This window comes from Sphaerodactylus townsendi, linkage group LG06 (genome assembly GCF_021028975.2).
Source record: "Sphaerodactylus townsendi isolate TG3544 linkage group LG06, MPM_Stown_v2.3, whole genome shotgun sequence".
Lineage (NCBI taxonomy): Eukaryota > Metazoa > Chordata > Lepidosauria > Squamata > Sphaerodactylidae > Sphaerodactylus > Sphaerodactylus townsendi.
The window spans coordinates 42,780,011-42,799,968 of record NC_059430.1 but is presented as its reverse complement, the minus strand read 5'-3'; the positions used below and the strand labels follow the sequence as shown (position 1 = coordinate 42,799,968).

The 19,958-nt window shown below is 39.2% G+C and overlaps 1 protein-coding gene across 4 annotated transcripts in view; it reads left to right on the top strand.

Moving 5' to 3' along the window:
* The first annotated feature begins 5,634 nt into the window (after positions 1-5,634).
* LOC125434394 (activating transcription factor 7 interacting protein) overlaps positions 5,635-19,958 on the top strand; it is a 128,563-nt gene continuing 114,239 nt past the window's right edge. For 2 of the 4 annotated variants that reach the window (XM_048499704.1, XM_048499703.1), the window contains exon 1: positions 19,663-19,759. In XM_048499704.1, coding sequence (XP_048355661.1) covers positions 19,743-19,759 — 17 coding nt within the window. In that variant the 5' untranslated portion in view covers positions 19,663-19,742. Of the gene's footprint in view, positions 5,882-6,245; positions 6,363-19,662; positions 19,760-19,958 lie in introns of those variants that run through there. The other 2 variants (XM_048499705.1, XM_048499709.1) reach the window with 2 other exon arrangements.

Below are 19,958 nucleotides of genomic sequence, written 5' to 3'. Positions count from 1 at the left end.
TTGCTGAGCGTAGCATCTGCTGTATTTTCCTGGTAGGTTTGAAGATGGTTTGTAAGTTATGTTTTTTCATCAGTTTCCCTATTTGATCTGTGATTCCCTTGACGTACATTAGAACTATTTTTCCTGTGGTGGGCTGTTTCTCCTCAGTCCTCTGGGTTTCTCTTGGTCTTAAAGCTCTTCTGATTTCTGTTGTGGAGTAGCCATTAGCTTGCAGAGCCCAGTCTAGATGATTGATTTCATCAGGGAGGAGGTGACGTTCACAAATTTGTTTTGCACGCTCTGTCAGAGTTTTGATTATACCCCTTTTTTGTTCTGGATGGTGGTTGGAGTTTTTATGTAGATACCAGTCTGTGTGTGTTGGTTTTCTGTATACTGTGTGGCCCAGTTGATGGTTGTGTCTGCAAAAGACCAAGGCATCTAAAAAGGCAGTTTTCCTTCTTTTTCAACTTCCATGGTAAATTGGATGTTTGGGTGGATGCTGTTAAGGTGGTCCAGAAAATTCAGCAATTCCTCCTGCCATGGATCCAGATTGTAAAAGTGTTATCCACAAATCGGAGCCAAGTTGCGGGTTTCCTGGGTGCTGTTTTGAGGGCTTGTTTCTCGAAATGTTCCATGTAAAAATTGGCTATCACCGGGCTGAGGGGACTTCCCATGCTACCCCATCTGCCTGCTCATAGTAATCATTGTCCCATTCGAAGTAGCTGGTTGTTAGGCAGTGTTGAAACAAAGCTGTGATATCATCTGAAAAAATTTAAGAACATGTCTAAAACAAAACTGCTAACATTCTAATGCCAGCAGAAGTCCCTTCCAATGAGTCAGTTATCATGCAATGTAAAAGGGGAATGGATACACAAGTACTACATAAACAATGCAAAAATGCAATTAGTATCCAAAAGGCTACCACCACAACCACGTGGTATATTTTAACAAATAGATCAGTTTATAAATGAAAGTTTACAATAAATCATGTGTTTTCATACACTTCACATATACATTTCATCATGCAACGTATATCATATCAGAAATAAGTACATAATTTTACATAAACAATTTTCAGTTACAAGCACTTCAAAGTTGTGAAAATATGAGGTGGGGCTGGTTAACCTTCTGGATTTTTCGTTAACCTCGTATAGCCTTCCAGGGCTGCCCAATACATTTTCTATATTAGGATTTAAGTCTCAAAAAGTTATTCCAGGGAGGCAGGCCAGTGAGCGGGGCAGCCAGTCAGCTGGCTGGGAGAGTCTGAGGAACAACATGGGGTCGAATGGGAGATTGGAAGGCATGATTGAGGGGTGGGGGAAGAGGATAAGAAAGCGGGAGACCAGACGGAAGGGGTGGTGGTAGAAGCAAGAGAATGGAGCTGGAGCTGGAGTGTATGGGAGACAAACAAGGAGGACAGCAGAGCCAGAGACTCAAGAGGGGAGGAGGCCAGGCAGGGAAAGGCCCCCACAGAAGAACGGACGAGGAGGGATCTCAGGGTAGAGTTAGCCCTCCCAGAGGACAACTGGCGGCTTTTTCAGGATGCCAGCCAGATGTGCCAGTAGCCCTGCCCTAGCAGGAAAATGCTGACTCACTCTGTGGCTGCGGAGGCTCTCCAGTACGAGCCACTCCCAGGAGAGCGGGGACAAGAAGGACAACACTCATGAACGAGTAGGAGAGACAACACAACCCCCCTGGAGAGTGGGTGGAGAAGGTGCAGCGCCACAATAGTGCATTGAATTCATCATTATAAAAAAAGAAAAGCATTATTTTCAGCATCATTAATTTATAAACAAGAAAGCAAAGGTGGGTGCAATTTTAGCTTTAAAAGGGGATTAGACAGATTCATGGAAGTTAGCAGCCGCTACTAACTGTGGTAACTAAAGGAACTGGTATGTTCATGCAAGTTGGCAACATCAAGGAAAGATCTCAGTCTCTATGCTCTCATGTTGGTTCTACAGGTTGGCCATTATATAAGGCAGGATGCTGGACTAGATGGACTACTGGTCTGATCCAGCAGGACTCTTCTTAGGCTCTTAAACCACTAGAGAGGAGATACATTCAGTTCAATATTGAACCTGTCAAAGGTTATGCTTCTTTTCAAGATGATTCAAGCTACTCTTTATCTATGCACTCCCATAAAATACCAACTGTATCGGCTTTTATCCTGCAGTGAAATATTTTTAGTAACCAACTTCTCCAGTAGAAATGCATGGCTACACAGAACTGAACTTTTATGAGCAATATCTCATTCCTTCCCTAGTCCCTTTAATATATGCCAGATGACTACACTTTTACTGGGTAAATGAAGTGTCTCAGTAACAGAAGCTTTGCAATATCTAGATCCCCTCCTCATCTTCCAACCAAAAATTTAGTTTTTATTGTGTAAAACTGGGAAGGGAAATAGAAGAACAAGAGGAGAAACCATCCTGTTCAGTCCCATGAGAATTTACAGATTTTTGCAGGGGGGAGATTTTGAAGAGTTAGAATTCCCAGATTATCTCCCAAACTGGCTGTTGTGGGTTTTTTAGGCTTTGTGGCCATGGTTTGATAGTTTTTTGCACCTAACGTTTCACCCGCATCCATGGCTGGCATTTTCAGAGGTAAGTCACAGTGTTACTCTCTGTGGCACTCCTCTCACTGTACCATACCTCTAAAATGCCAGCGATAGATGTGAATGAGATGTGAGGAGCAAAAACTGCCAGACCACAACCACACAGCCCAGGAAACACACAACAGCCAGTTCATTCTGCCTGTGAAAGCCTTCGACAATACTATCACCGAAGTTTATCAAACTCAGATCCTCACTTTGCTACTACATCAAATAGTAAATAGGTGACCTGTACCAATCAGAAAAGCTATAAAGTCAGACCATCCACAAATAAGGTGAGGAGTCCCAAACATCTGGTTTTGAGTAATTTTGGAATTACAAGAATATTAAACATCACTACAAAAGGGCTGCTGTCAGGGTAGCAATCACTGAAAGGTTATCTGGGGGTGGGACTAATCACAAAATATTCTGGGGTTCCAAACTAAGCATTGTCCAACACACAACCCCTCTACACATTGACAGAATGTGTGGGGAGGAACAGTGGCTATGAGCATGCTGATCCCACCTCTGGGAATCACCTGATAGTGCAGATGTGTGAAGGAATTACTCCCTTTTCAAAACATTGCCAGTCATGGGAAGGGAGTGCACGTGTGGGCAGCTTCTCCATGCATAGGTGCTGTGTTTATTAACCAGTAATAATGCAAATGGAGTGGGGAGTCAGTGCATTTGTGTCTACTGTCCTTCACCGCATGTTTAGTCAATGCAAGGAGAGCGTATGTATAGGACTAGAGACAGCTCTTAATAAACTAACCATCCTGCAAACAAAGCTATTTAGCTTTTTAAAGCACCTTCTCTAGGAGATGGAAGAAAGCTGGGATTACCTTTTTGCTTTGCAGAAGAGATGTTGTTTGGTTTGAGTTTCCAAAGAAAGGAGAGGGCCTACAAGATGCCAAGCCTAGAAGCAAAAGAAACTATCTATGGCCAGACCAAAGATGCATGGCTATGTTGTGCCCTTCCAGGATGAAGTTAGCTCTTTTCGAGTCAGTCTGCTGCCAGGGTGTAACTCAAAGATCTCTGTTTTTGTTTTGTTTTTAATTGTTCTATCTAAGACCTTTCAGTTTTTATATCAAGACTCAAGCAAGAATGCATCGTGTTGAAAGGTTCTGCAGCATGACATTAGAGAGAACTGAGCAAGGGTCTCCATGTACTTGGGGAGCTCCTGTGTAAAATATGACAATGTAAATTAACTGAAAGAAAAAATGTCCTAAACTGCCTCGAACACAGGATGGTTGACAGAAGGTGAGTTTGCTGCAGTTAGATTGTTGAATGTGCTCTGTGAAGACTCAGGTTCAAATTTCCACTCCTCACAGCACTTTACTAAGGTGACCTTGGACCTGACCTTCAATCTCAGCCTAAGCTACCTCACATAGTTGTTCTAAAGATATGAAGGAAATAGGGAGTACATCCACTCTGGTTTCCTTCAAGGAAGGGTGGAATAAAATTATACTGAATAAACATTACCCCATTGAATCATCTGATAGCTTACAGGATCTGGCAGGGGGAAGGTTTTGCAAAAGATTTCAAAATGCCCTACCATCACCACTGAGCTCACTTCCTCATGAGATCTTTTTCTGTTCTTTTTAACAGCAAAGTTTCATGGTCCAGTGCCTCTCATGAAGACAACAAAAGGGTACAGGCTAGAAACAAGATTTAGGTTCCTGGCAATGGTGGGATTCAAATAATTTAACCACTGGTTGTTTACAAGAACCATTTTAACAACCAATTCTGCTGACGTGGTGCGAACCTGCTGAATCCCACCACTGGTTCTTGCCCATCTTCATTATTTATTTGTTTATTTATTTTAAAATGTGCCAGTTGTCCAGGAACTTGCCTAAGGTAGCTTACAAAAAACAAATAAAACAAGCATTAAAAAACCCAACCAGCATTAAAACACAGGCCGTAAAACAACAGTTCCCAGACTAAAATAGAGTTTAAAAAATCTCTAAAAGAAAGCAAAGTAGGAGCCACGAGAACCTGAAAGGGAAGGGCGTTCCATAAGAGAAGGGCCACTGTTGAAAAATCCTTGTCTCTGGTTGAAGATAGAGATCTTAACGTGAGCTAGACAACATGGGAGGAAGCAGTTCTTGAGATGCCCAGGCCCCATAGCATTCAGATCTTTAAAGACAAGAATCAACACTTTGAATTGTGTCTAGAAGCAAATGGACAACCAGCGAAACCTTAAGTTTGTAAATATAAGACACTCCCAATTGGCACACATTCTGTCTGAACAGGACTGGACAAGTTTAATACCTATAGAAAGCTGAAATCAGCTAAGACAGAAAGAAGCAATAAAAGGGAAGACAAAGTAGGACAAATTGTTCACTTAAACCACTTGGTAATTTAGTAGCTTACAAGATGCAAATATGGATGTGCAGACTAATAATTCATCTCCCCACTTCTATTCATCTTAGTCTCATCTTGAATGGTCTTATTCCCAAATGATTCAGAAACTGTTATGCCTTATTTTCTCTTGATAATATTTAGTTGAACTGGTGATAGGAACACAAAATACAATCACAAATTGGTTATAGCATTTCTTATGTATATCATATTTATACACCCAAGTGACAAAAAAGTAGGTTCCCAAAAATATCACCTAAAATGATGTCAGTAATGGTAAATCATTACAATAGGCAAGGATTTTAGAATATTATTCGTTTCACAAAACACCAATAACTCTCATTGCAATGTTTAAATTTTGGTCTGGTAACGTCAGACACGAAATTGACGCTGAGGACTAGTGACTCAGCCACTACGAAAACCCATATAGACCTTCCACAGCTCTTGCAGGTAGCGACGAAAAAATAACTCCTGCTCCGTCACAAGATTACTTTAAATTAGCTTCCTCTCTTGCAGCTGTACATTTTCCCTGCAGATCACCACCACTCCCTAGCCACCCTACCAAAGTACGATCACGCGATAACTGCCGTTCCACCTTAAATCCTTATCAGTCCTAGTGAAGTGCGACCAGCAATTTCCCCAACCCATCACGAGGGGGAGGAGCCACACAATATGCTAAATAACTGTAGTTAATTTGCATAACCGTCGAAATGGTTGGTGTGCGGATTGGCCGGCGAAAAACAGTCGCTCGCGCATCCCGCGCCCCGCTTCTTCGAGGGAGGTGTGGCCAAAAAGGAGTGGGAGGAGATCGGAGCTCATTTGCATAACCGCCGAACGCGTGCTGAGGGTTGTGTTTTTTTGAATCAGCGGCGGTGGCGGCAGAGGAGGCAGACTGGAGCGCTCGCGGGTGGCGCAGTGAAGCAGTGGCGACGGAGAAATTCACAAGCTCAGGTACTGCGCAGACCGGAGAGGAGAGGGAGGGCGCGGGAACACTGTATAGCTCTTGTTTTGTTTCGGAAACAGCAGCTCCCTGTCCATGATATAACTGGCGAGAATTACCTCTGACAGCACTTTACATCGAAAGGCATTTCTTTTTGTTATTTTTTTAATCTCCCCAACCTTCCTTTTCCGAGTGTCTGTTGAATTGGAGCCTTCCTGCCAGATCAACGCTGTGCCCGAGCGGTAGTTTGTCCTCCGTCCTTTTCGCCTCCCATCTTGAACGCCGCTCTGGCCAGTTGGAGGACTCCTCTATAGTTATTAGAAAGGTGTGTGTAAGCATGCGCAGTGCATAAGCGCGCGTGGAGTCCTCGTTTTTATTTTCCGTGCACTGAAGAGACGTCGTCGCTTTTAGCCACGAGGAGTTGACCTGCCCTAGTTACCCCTTGTTCTAGAACACAAAGGTGAAGAAATAAACTGGCTTCTGAAACCATCGGTTAGTAGTTCTCTATTTTGATTTATGATCATGGTACAGGAGTTGTAGTCTGTAAAAAAGGGTTGCATGTCATCTTTAATTATGATGGCTAATCTTAAATTTTGTGTGTGTGTATGAATCATGTATAAAAGTAACATTTTTTCCATGTGTGGGATTTAGTGGTGGCTAATTGTAATAATTTCACGAAAAGTAACCGCTTGGCCAAGGTGTGCTATAAATCTTATATGTCAAGTATTTAAAAAACCATACTTCAACCATGCATTTTTCTTATACCATGCTATTTCAGCATTTCCCCAGCACTGTTAATTTGGTATTTTTGAGTAACAGTGTCACATTTATCTTTCTGTTCTTCTGGTTACTATGGTACAAGTGCTGTGGAGTGCCAAGTGGCAAAGCCTTCTTTCTGTGGGACTGGTACAGATTAGGTTAACAGGAAGGGGGTTCTTTTGTGGCCTTGTGTGGTTTTTCTACAGACACTCTTTGTATTGAACATGTTTGCACAGTAGTTGTGAAAACCTGTTTCATTGATCTGAGGTGATCTTACGATTTTTGAAATAAAAATACTGTAATTACATTGTTTGAAGTTCTGTACCACAATATGTGGGGGTGGGGGGTTTGTAACGAAGCATTTGATACCTGAAGGGCTATTTCTTGAAGGGTAGTTCTTGATACTGTGTTAAGAGCATTCTTTAATTTTTGTGTCCTTATGTTTAATGGAAGTCTGGATGCCATGTTTACCACGGAACAGCATTTTTGTCAGTAAGTAAATGTCAGGACAGAAGAATATCTGTTTAGAATTATAATTTATACTTAAGAGACAATAAACACAGAGTACTTCAGACACATTAAAAGCTGTATAAATGCTGAGTGTTTTGTAGGCTTCTCAGAGTGGCCCTCTTAGAACTGTCCTAGTGTAAGGCATGACAGAACCCGAGGCAATGGAACAAGTGGAACCTAATAGATTAAGTGTGAAAATATCTTTCTTTGTCGTAACTTTTTTCTCCGTTTCTTTTTCCTGATGTCTTTTATGTGATAAGTCTTATCTGATATGGAGAAATATATCTGTATACCTAATATATACGCTGTTTTAATTGGTCTGCATTGTCGTCAAAACTCTGTGTTTGTGAATGTTACAGTAGATAAAACTTGTCCCCAAAAAATGTGGTAGATAACATCCAATGGAAAGTTTTAAAAAGTTGCTTATATAAAGCTTTAAGCTGCAAGCATGATTCTTGCTTGTGTGCACACAGTATCTGTGTGTGTAGGCAACACACGTTGACTTGCTTCATGAGTCCCCATGTGGTATACTGCCCATATACAGAAGGATTCCCATAGATCCATGGTGCCATAGGTTCGCCAACACTTCCATAGATCTTAAGCAGAGTCCCAGTCTGTCACCTATTGGAGTGCAAGTGTGGTGTGGTGCATGTCACCTAATGGCTATCTGGAAAGGGAGGTTGGTTGGGAGCATACAGGAAGAATGCACAGAGACCTCCCATTCTACATTTGGGCTTGGCAGAGGATTCCTTAATGTGTGGGCATTGCAGCATATATTTGTATAAACTAGAGTCCTGAGTTAAGACATTTAATCTGTTTTCAACTGTTGGAAAAGGCAGCTTTTCAGCTAAATAACGCAACTATCAGTTGCATGAATACGACAAGAATTTATATTGAATTTTTGCTGTACTATTTTAGGTTTTTTTGTTTTTGCCTATTTTGCACTACTCTTAGTAGTGATTTTTATTTACTGATTGTAGTATTTCAATTTAACATTTTTAGTTGATTGTATTTTAATAGTTAATATTTTAATATTTATAATATGTTATTTGAGTGTTCTATATATCTTGACAGGAGATGAAATTGTTTAAATGCATATACTGCAAAGTAATTGACTCTTAAATACCTTGAAATTAATAAAAGTTTGAAAGTATTTGAGGATGTTGTCTTATGCGGTCTCTTACAGAAATATGCAGCATAACAGTAAATGTACATTATAAATATTGCCACGCTGTAGTTCATGCACAGCAAAATGTAATATAAAAATTCAAGAAATTAACTTGAAAAATAGGAGAGCGCTAATTTGTATGGAAGCAGTTTTATTTATAGCATTATATTTTCATCTCTCTCTTTAAGGAGCTTACGCCACCACTTGTTGGTTTCTCATTTAATCTTTTCAACACTGTAAGAGAGGTTAGGCTCGGAGACTTCTTGGTTGATGGAGAAGGGAACCTGAACAACAAATATCGACTCTAACCCAACTCTAACCCTTATCCCTGTCTACTGCAAAGTAGACCGGGATAAGAAGTTAACTGTAGGGGAGGTTAGCAACAATGTTACCGTTGCTCCTCAACCATACACATGGTGGAACATGTTATGTCTTTTTTTGATAGAATTACAAACTTGGCAGATGACAGAGTTACAAGCTGCGGAAGTAGCATACTTTGATTTTAGTAAGGCCTTTGACAAGATGCCCCATGATATTCTTGCAAGCAACCTAGTAAAATGTTGGCGAGACAGTAATACTGTTAGATGGATTTGTAATTGGTTGATTGATTGAATCTAAAAGGTTCTCACCAATGGCTCATCTTCATCCTGGAGAGAAGTGATTACTGGGGTGTCACAGGGTTCTGTCTTGGGCCTAGTTCTATTCAATATTTTTGTCAATGATTTGGATGATGGATAGAAATTTGCTAATCAAATTTGCAGATGACTGCAAAGTAGACAGGGTCAGAACTCAAAATGACCTGGAGAGGTTAGAGAGCTGGGCCAAAACTAACAAAATGAATTTCAACAGAGATAAATGCAAGATGCTAAGGCAGTAAAAGTGAAATTCACAGATATAGAATAGGTGATGCCTAGTTTGTAAATGTAAAATGGATCTAGGAGTCCTGATAGACCACAAACCGAACACGAGTCAGCAGTGTGATGCAGCAGCCAAGAAAATCAGACCTCTCCTGGAATACTGTGTCCAGTTCTGGGCACCGCAATTTCAGAAGGATATGGACAAGCTGGAACGGGGTCTAGAGGAGGGTAACCAATAAAAGGTGTGGACTCCATGTCCAATGAGAAAAGACTTGGGGAGGTGGGTATGTTTAGTCTGGAGAAGAAAATATTAAGGGATGATATGATAGCCATGTTTAAATATATTTGAAGGGGTGTCATGTCAAAGAGGGAGCAAGCTTGTTTTCTGCTGTTCCAGAGACTAGGACAAGGAGAATGGACTCAAGGTGCAAGAAAAGAGATTCCACTTAGACATTAGGAAGAACTTCCTGACAGTAAGGGCTGTTGGACAGTGGAATACACTGCTTCAGAATGTGGTGGAATCTCCTTCTTTGGAGGTTTTTAAACAGAGGCTGGATGGCCATCTGTCAGGAGTGCTTGGATTGTATGTTCATGCATGGCAGGGGGTTACCCCTGATGGCCCTTGTGATCTCTTCCAACTGTATGATTCTATGTTGCTATCTTACAGGCCCTGCAGAACTGGGCCAATTTTTGTAGGACCTGGGTCTCGGTTGACAGAGAGTTTCACCAAGCTGAGAGTAGAGCCCAAAAAACTCTGGCTCTGGTTGAGGGCAGCCAGAAACTTTCAGGGCCAGGGACCAGCTGCAAGTTGCTTCTAGAAGAGTGCAGCACCCTCCAGGGGTTATACTTGGTAATATCTGGGTACTATTGTCTGTGCTGTGTTGTATTTTAAATTGTTTTAGTTACAAGGGCTGAAAAGTTCGGTTGATTTACATTGGAGACTCATCAGCTAGGATTCACTGGGGCTTCAGCATCCAGCATGCCAATATTTATCTCCATTTGCCAAACATGTTGAAAGAAACATTCTTTTAAATGATGATTCTTTCTTCCTGTTTATATTCAAAACTAATAAGTATGTTGCATTTTAGAGTTGAAAACTTCAATTATATTATTTTGCTCAATGGCACATACCCTGGTGAAGATGACAATTGCTTAGTTGAGTTGCTGTAGGTTACTTTAAAACTTGGAGTTGTACACTACTGGGAGTATTTTGACCTTAGTGCTTTTTTGCAGTCTATTTTTGGCTTTTGTGTGTTACTGTATGTCTGTTCTAGATTCCTGGATTTGTGAAAAAAAAATTGGAATTTGTATCAACTTCCGTTGGTTTTAAATTGCAGCTTTATCAGACAGTTAAAATTACACTCTTCAGGAGTCTGCAAACTTTGGTTTGGCTTACTCCTCATTAAATGTGGGCTGATCTTCCCACCTTCTCTAAAGTGTTCTAATTACACAGAAATTAACCAGAGTCAGGATTTTCCATGGTATATGTTGGACACTGTAGAAAGGTAAGAAACCATTGCGGAATGTCTTCTGAACCATGCAAGACATTATGTCTATTTCATCCCTGCCTCTCTAAAACCAGCAAAGTTAGAGAAGACTCTTGTCTTTCAAGAATCTTCATTTCCTGAAATGTTGGGAAAGAGGGTTACTATCAGGAGTGGAGTTTGTAAATCCCTGTTCATTCTTAGGTAACCCATCAAAGACACTTAAATTAGTTTTTTGTGATAACAACTTTAAGTTTTCTAGAAATGTTTCTGTTCCTATACTCCCTATATAAAATCTCAGTTAAAAAAAATTACTTATATTTTTCTTTTCTCCCAGTGAGCACACAAAGCGACTTATGTTGTTGTGTGAGGCTTATGTTGTTGTATGAGGTAACTTATGCTGACAATATGGGATTGGTTAGTCCAAGGTCACCAAGCAAGTTTCAGTGGCAGAGTAAGGATTCAAACGGGTCTCCCGAATGCTAGTCCAACACACTAGCCACTATACCAAGCTGTCAGTGAATTGTTTCATAAAATATATTAATTAAAAGCTCTCATCTAAAAGCCAAGATGACACAACAGACATTTAAAATAGTACAAATCTGTATAATTTAAAATCTTACTAATAAACATTAAATTACCAAGAAAGCGCCCTAGTTTAAAAACTCCTAGATATAAATGAATAATCATGTCAATATCTTCCAACCTCTTTAAAAACTGAGCTTTCTCTGTAGAGAAGGAGACAAATCTATTAAAAATCTGTCATATTGTTTTGGAATTTAGCTCATTTCAGGAAACTATCTTAAGGAAACATGAATTTTTAGTGCAATATTTGGAAGCTATTTCACATTATCAGCTTAGGAGCTTATCTGCTGTACAGGAATCAACTCTGTATGTGTTAATACCCACAGATTGGGCCTTTGAATAATAGCGTCCTTGAGCAGGTGAGTCTGAACGAAACTCAGACATAAATTAATTTAATTAATTAAAAGCTTTATTGAATAAATTAGTAAATAAATACAGGCTTAAAATACAGTGACGCACAGAATGCATCATAGAGACACAAGAAAATAATAAAGATTTGTTCTCTTTGTAACAGTATGATCCTACAAGCAGCAGGAACTTCAGTTGATTTCAGTACATGTCATAGTTCCAGTAGAAACGGAAAAAAGGGTGGGGAGGAAAAGGGATAGTGGAATAGGACTGCAGGTTACACCATAGGCACTACTTTATGGCATTTGCTGGCTGTAACACGTGACTCATAAATAGCCAATCAGCACACACTTTGATCAGAACGTCAGAGACTCGTTCAGGAGCAAAATTCCCCCTCCCTCACGAAGTGAAACTTTCTCAGACTGGCATGTCCAGATGTTTCCAGTAATGCTGATAATCCGAGCAAAGGCTCAGAGGCTGTACAGTGGCCTTGAATAAATAAGGGAGACTCACAAAGAAGTTTGCACCTGAGAACTGAGTTCTTCTCACCCAAGACAGAATTTTACAAACTCTTCGCTCTCAAAATGGAAACTCTCTTGACAGCATGAAAGTTCTTAAGCACTAGTATCAAATTCTTTGGAGCCCAGGAACCAGGCAATTTGGTTTTCATCTTATGTGTGGAAATAATAAAGATTTCTGATTAGTGTGAATGTTTTAATCACCTGTCTTCACAACAGACCTCTGTTCTATGAAGGGCATTAATACAGCCCGTAGTTTTGCTTATAGGCATCCTTTCCATCTATGTGTGGATTTCTGTCCTTTATTAAAACTAATGTCAGCATATTCTGGGGTAGGAGTCTCCATTATATCTGAAATGTCTCATTTTACTCTGAATAAAACAAGGATTGTAAGTGGCAACCTGCAGCTCTTCAATTTTGTACTTGTTTTAGTCATTTTTATTTGAGTCATATATACTCTCTGTTGAATCTCAGCAAGGTCATTGAATAATTTGTAAGTTTGGCTTAGTGTTGGGTTTGGATATAGAAATACCTTGTATTTTGAATTTTGACCCACTCTCACTAAAGCTTTTGTAAAGATTTTAATGTAGTTTTATGTAACTGTAGTATTGATTTAAATTTTTAAGTAGCACAGATTTAAATTCTGAGAGCATAGCTCCAAAGGCTATAGAGGACAAATGTAACATTAAGCAAACTATTTAAGCACTGTTGTGTTTATCTGATTAGAAATTGTTTTATGGATTGTTCTGATTAGAAATTGTTTTATGGATTGTTCTACAATAGGATTTTACTATCAAAAACTAATAATTGATGTATCCCATAATAACATAAGTGAAAATTCAGATATGTTCCTGAATATTGGTGTGGTCTTTCCTGTTCTTCGTGATTCATATAAGATCTCATAAACAGGGTTCTATGCGTATTAATTATGGTTCAGTCAACATTTAATTTTTTGCTGTTCTAAATGAATTAAATAAATCAGTTCTTATTATTTGCAAGTAGGCTGTAATTGCAGCAGTAAAGCTCAGTCATTTGGATGTGGACAGCCAATAACAAGTTCGGCCCACTTTTTATAAAGCTTTGTGGACACAGTGGCACCAAATGTGTACTAAGTTAGGGAATTCTGATATAAACTATAGATTTTGAAATATCTTCTTTTTCCCCCATAGGAAGGAAGTATTGAATGACAATGAAACAAGTTATGTAAAAATATTTTCAATAGGATCTGTCCACGTAGAATGCTTGTCAGATTTTCAGTTATCTGCTAAATTTCAAATATACTGTATATACTCATGTATAAGTCGAGTTTTTCAGCACATTTTTTGTGCTGAAAAAGCACCCCTCAAATTACACACGAGTCAGATGTATTAAAAAAATATTTTAGGGTTTTTACTTTGTCGGCTGTCAGGGGCGCAGTGACACTCCTGATGATACCAGCCAAGTTTGGTAAAGTTTGGTTCAGGGGGTCCAAAGTTATGGACCCCAAAGGGGGTGCTCCCATCCCCCATTGTTTTCAATGGGAGCTAATAGTAGATGGGGCTACATTTTGAGGGTCCTTTATGATTCTACTGTATTATGCAAAATAAAGGCTTATCAATTGATTTTGAGGGTCCATAACTTTGGACCCCTTGAACCAAACTTCACTAAACCTGAGTGGCATCATAAGGATAATCTCTTGCTGATACCAGCCAGGTTTGGTGATATTTGGTTCAGGGGGTCCAAAGTTATGGATCCCCAAAGTGGGTGCTCTCACCCCCGATTGTTTCCAATGGAAACTAATAGTAGATGGGGCTACCCTCTTGAGGGTCCATAACTTTGGACCCCCTGAACCAAACTTCACCAAACCTGGGTGGTATCATCAGAAGGGTCTCCTAAAGATACTCTGGAATGTTGGTACTGCTAACATAAACATTCCTCCCCTAACAGGTTGTGTGAATGTTCCTTCTAAAATGACACCTGCCATGTGCAATTTTAAAAATATGTACACTAAAAATAATGAACTATTCTTTTAAAAAGCAGGGTAGTTTTGAGTCACAGTGAACAGGCATGTTCATTCCAGTTTTTATTCTAAGATCCATTGTTTAAAACCCTTCCTTACAAAAAAGCTAAGGTTTTTGTACTTTTAAAGTTATTGTTGAGACCATATTGTTCTTGTTGACCCTCTTTTCCATTTACAGAGCTAGTTTACTGTTTTCCTTTGAAATAAATATTCAAAAACATTTAACCTACTGATGCCTCAATTAATATAATTTTATTGGTATCTATTTTTCTTTTTGAAATTTACCAGTAGCTGCTGCATTTCCCACCCTCGACTTATATGCGAGTCAATAAGTTTTCCCAGTTTTTTGTGGTAAAATTAGGTGCCTTGACTTATATGCGGGCCGACTTATATATGAGTATATATGGTAATTGCTTCAAGTTACTGCTTAGGCTGGACAAGATGAGCTTTTCTCCCTGTGTGTTATATTTACATTGACTTTTTCAGTTTTAACACCAAACTACAGTTTGACAGTATACGAGCTGTCTTTGTATATCCTTCCTCACCTCATAACCTGGAAGCTAATTAATTATTTCTGCAGCCAACCCTAGTTTTCTATAACATCAGAATGAGGAAGCTGTAGTTTATAGTACAGCTATATGATGAAATCAATCAGCTTCCCAGTTTTATTTGGATTTTTCCAAGTACCTTTTTTAGTATCCTTTGAATAATGTAGTCTGTTTACCACATAACCATCTAAATATAATCATCTAAATATAATCAAATGTCTATATAGGCAGAAGTGCCTATTTTATAGGAATACAAATTAAAATATACCATAATATAACAAAATATACCACATAACCATCAGAATATAATGTCTATACAGGCAGAAGCACCTATTTTATAAGAATACAAATTAAAATATGTTTACTTCTCTTTTTTAAGCAGGCAACTTCTCACATATATATGATTTCTTCAGTTTCTGGAATGAAGAGATTTTATGCAGCATAAAAATTTTCAGGTCATCCCCAAATGGGATTTTTTTTTTTTTGGTAGGGTAGAAGACTCTGCAAAATGCTTGAAGATCAATTCACTTGAATCAAAGAGACCATATAACTTTACACAAGATATTCTCTTTTAGATTACCTCACAGGATAGTAGTATGTGGAAAATGCAATAATCTAATGTATGACTGACTGCCTAGGGGAGAAGGCAGGATATAGATTTGAATTCCATATGAAAAATACATTATGGTCCTAGCATCTTTTCAGCTGATTCAGAGACCAATAGGCTGCATTCCTGTAACAAATATTTTATTGAATATGTTTTGCAGAGAGATTTTAATAGACGTTAACCTACATTTTCCTCAACTTGTTGTTTGGGTAATGTCAGACGCCATTATTTGGAAATGGTAGTAGACTAAGGCGATATACATGAGACTAAAATGTTGAAGCTGTAGATTTTGGGGAAATTTAAAATATTGGAACAAATTCTGTTCGAGATTGTGTAGGAGTGCAGGCCTTGATATTTAGTATTACATGAGAAATAAACTAATCAAATTTAACAATCTTAATCTGCCTTGATTCTGAAAGGTCGTCTATAACTAAAAATAAATATGATTTAATTACAAATATATATATATTTAAATGTTACTGAGGTCATAAAGTACATTGGTAGTAGCAGAAAAGAAACTGCTTAATGTGTTTTTAAGCAATATACTCTTATATACTCTGTAGAGAATATATTTAAACTCCGCTGAGCCTTTGGGTAAGCTTGCAATTTTGCTGATTGGAGGAGCTGAGCTTCCCCCTCCCTGAACTTTATGTTAAACCCCTTGGATTATTTGCAGTCTGCTTTTAGAACACCATTTTAATGGCCATGTGTTGCAGGAGTACACATTCCTCCACCCACCATGGCAGAGTGATCTTTGGAGTTTCTGTATTATGTACCAAGTGGCAACATTCATCTGCACAAAACCATCATAAGCAATCTGGGGATAGCCTGGTGTTAAGACTTTTTCCTTACCCTCACCCTGTGCCTTTCCCTCACCCCCCACTTTCAGGGCAAAAACATTGTCCATTCAGTGTGAGGACTGATTGTAATTTTCTCTTCCTCCCTGTCAGTTTCTCCAGCTAAAACAAATTTTGCCTAAATTTTCATTCTAGTTGAATGGTTTTTCCATTAAAAACTTGCAGTATTTATAGTGCAGTCCTAAGCAGTTAATCCTTTCCTAGCCCATTGACTTAAATGGATTTAGAAGGGTGCAACTTTATAGGATTGCACTGCCAGAAACCTAAAGCCCTTCTTCCTTATAATGGGGATTAGCACATGTGGGGGGGGGGGGGTGGACTTAAAATAAAAAAGTGTTGTATTGTATGGTGCTACTACATATTTGAATTAAAGCGTTTGTGCACGTTTAGCTTGACCAATATGTCAGTAAAGGCAGAATTCAACGTTGCTGTGAGAACTGTGTTCTCCTGTGATTTGGTGGTTTTTGCAGGGTAAGTTTATTAGACTGGAGAGGGTTGTTGATCCTGACTGCACCTCTAGATTAGTTACCCCCTCCACACACACATACTATTTTTCAGCTGTCCGAACTTGTAGTTTTGAATCCCAGTTGGTAGCAGAAAAAATGGTAACAGTCTTGCAAGAAAGGAAAAGGTTACGCTAGCAGTGCTCTTTCTACATCTTGTGAACAGCTTCATTTGCAAATACCATCAGCCAAAGGACTACTGTATGTCCTGTGCACCACTCCAGGAAACACACAATGCAGTATTATGCAATAACCTTTTAAGCCACCTGACTATCTCTGCACATATAGAGTGTTTTCTTATTACCACTGTTGATTTACAGTCAGCATTTTTGTATCTGGAATGAGGGAGAGAGTTTTCTGCATTCACACTCTCTCCCTAGCATAGTAGGCAGTTCAGGCAAAAGACTGTGATATTGGCAAGGTGCCCTGAGTGTAAGCTGGCCACCGAGAAAGGGGAGTAACACCCTCCCCCACACACACGGTTGCCAAATGGTTCTTTTTCCAGATGGCTGATATGATGGGGAGATTTCTGTGGCCAGCTTACTCTCCTTCTGGCTGTTACCAGAGTCCTGGGATGAGACTATAGAGGTTGTAGAGCAGTGTGGGGAGTTGCTGGAAATGGCAGGCCTTTTCATCTGACAGCAGCTCAGGAAGACTTAAAGGTAACTCATGCTGCAGTCTCTCCAGAACCATCTGTTTTAAAGTGAGGAGCACACACCAACCAGAAGCCAATTAGACCTGCTCAGTTTCATGGAACACGGGGCTTGTGCCATGTTGTGTGTGGAATGGTGCTCAAAAGAGCCCCAGGTGGCTCCTGAGCTACTGTCACTGGTTTATATATTCCTCCACCCTCTGATTCTCTTCTGTGTTGTGTCTCCAGTCGTACATTAAAATTGAGAGAGAATTACAAGGCTGGAAGGTGGAAGACTGATCCATGCCTAGACTGTAGTCATTTTCCAGTTTGCTTCAGTTCTAGGGAGTCTCTTAGAGGAGTCTTGCAAAGGTAAAGGTAGTTTTGACATTCCAAGTACTCTGCTGAAACTATTCTGTTTTTACCCCTCTGGGTTAAATCAGCCACACCATTTCTAAATAGATCTCATAGACCAGAAGGCATTCTTCAGTTTCTTGTTGCTCAGCAATTTTATTTCAAAATAAAATTAGTAAAAATAATATTTATGTTACTAAATGCGACAGTGCTGACACTCATCAGATTTTACATGTGATGCTATGAAGTATTTTAGGCTGCATCCACACCAAGGAGTCTGCTGTGATATACAGGAGTTCTGTATGTGCTTGTCTTGCTTTTCCCCCCATGCTGGGCTTTTTGAGAATTTTAATTTTTTTAAAGGAACCTGCTGTTGTACTGTAACACAGTAACATAATGATTGCTTGCCATAATCTGTTATTTCCTCTGGATTTTCTTTTTTTAGAAAGCAAGCCTCTAGACTTTTAAAAACGGCTATTAAAAAGCCCTCCTGTGGTGCAAGGGGGAAGGAATGGTGGCCAACAGGGTGAGATGGAAGAAGGATGTTGCCTGAACAGGACTTTCAAAACACACCCATCCAGATGTTGTGCTAACATGCTTGCATTGCATTTAAGGCTGCCAAAAAACCTAGAGAAAAAATGTTCTGCCCCTTTAACAGAGGCTCAGTTTGTGGAAATGGATGGTTGCAGCTTTTTGAGGCAGAAGGTTAAGTAACATCCCATTAAAACCTGTTAAAGGGATAGCACTTTTTTCTCCAGATTATTGGCAGCCCTGAGCATTCTTTCTGGAAAGATGGTATCAAATCGGGATTGAAAGTTAATGTATTAAGGACAGGGAAAGTCTGGAAAATGAACCATTAGAGGATAATGTGTAGATGTTCAGAAAAGAAAATGCTGCAATTTAAAACCACGGTATAGCAAAACTTCCACGAGGATGTAGCTGTAGTATTTCAGAGCTGAGGTAGCATAGTAATTAAGAGTGAGTTGAGAACCTGGACGTTCTTTGTTCAAATCCCACCTCTGCCATGAATTCACAGCGTGACCTTGGGCATGCTATCGTATTTCCGCCTTAGTATTCAGTGTGCAGTGCAAGGGTAATTATTACTGTGAAATGCCTTGAGCGTTCAAAGCATTATATAAATTATCATGGTGTTCATTCTTGCAGGATCAGGTCTTGTTAACATCTGGAATAATTATTTATTTGAATGACTGTCTTGTCTCATTCTTCAAGCTTGGAGCAGAGGAGTAAAATATGCAATGAAAGTTTGCTGAAAATTGGTAAAATCTGCCTACCCCTGACTACTGATAATGTGTTTAAATCTACCTACTATGAACTTCCCTAGTGTCTTTTATGATAAAACTTTTAGTATTCTCCCCCCCAATAACTTAATGTTTTGAAAATGTGTTTACCAAGAATATCTTTACGTAGCTGATGTGGGTTATGAAAGGAGTAATCTGCCTTAAGTGGCAGGGAAATCCATTAATACTACAAATATGAAAACTGTTTCTATGTATCTCTGTAATAACTGTTTTCTATGTGAACTTTCGGGTATTCTGAATTTATCGATACAATAATAGAGAATTGATTGGTTGTTGAGAAGCTGATTACCTATTTCCACAATCAGCATCTTAAAACAAGATTCTATATCTTTTATACTGCAAAAAGGTCTTTACAGGTTTTCTAAAGTTTTGTTCTTAAAGACCTGAAGCCAGGTTCCTCCTGAGCAGCTTTCCCGGTCTGGCAGTAATATTTGGCTGTATTCCTGTAGTCAGTAATATGCGACATGGAGTTGCAGCTGCAGGATTCGGAACAGGATTGGAGTGTTTTATCCTGAATGACTGACTCAGAGACGAGCTTTATGCCTTCTGAGTTTTCTGTTAGGAGTCATGCTCTGAGAAACTAAAATATCTCTGCTGCATGTGCACTGAAAATTATGTGTATACTGCTCCATAAGGAGGGAGATGTTTTGTGACAAAAGCTGTACACATTGCTACGTTAGTGGCTGATATTCAGTGCAAACTGCAGCCATTTTAATCACCACTTTCAGTGCAGCTGAAACAGTGCAGTCTCAAAATGGCTGACGAAATGTTGTTTTGAGCAGTTTAGCCTAGCAGTATGCCAATGAGCAAATCTGGTGGAGTCACATGTTAGAGATTCAGAGGTAAGAAACAATTCTACTTTTTGTTTTATATTTTGATAAACACTTCTGGATGTGTATACAAATGCAAGATAATAAAACCTAAATCCTGACAAATTAGTATTTTAGCTTACAGCTTTTACGGGAAGAGGAATTTTAAACATTTAATATTTGGGTAAGTACATATTCTGTTTCACAGAGATTGTGGGAGTGATTCTGGTGA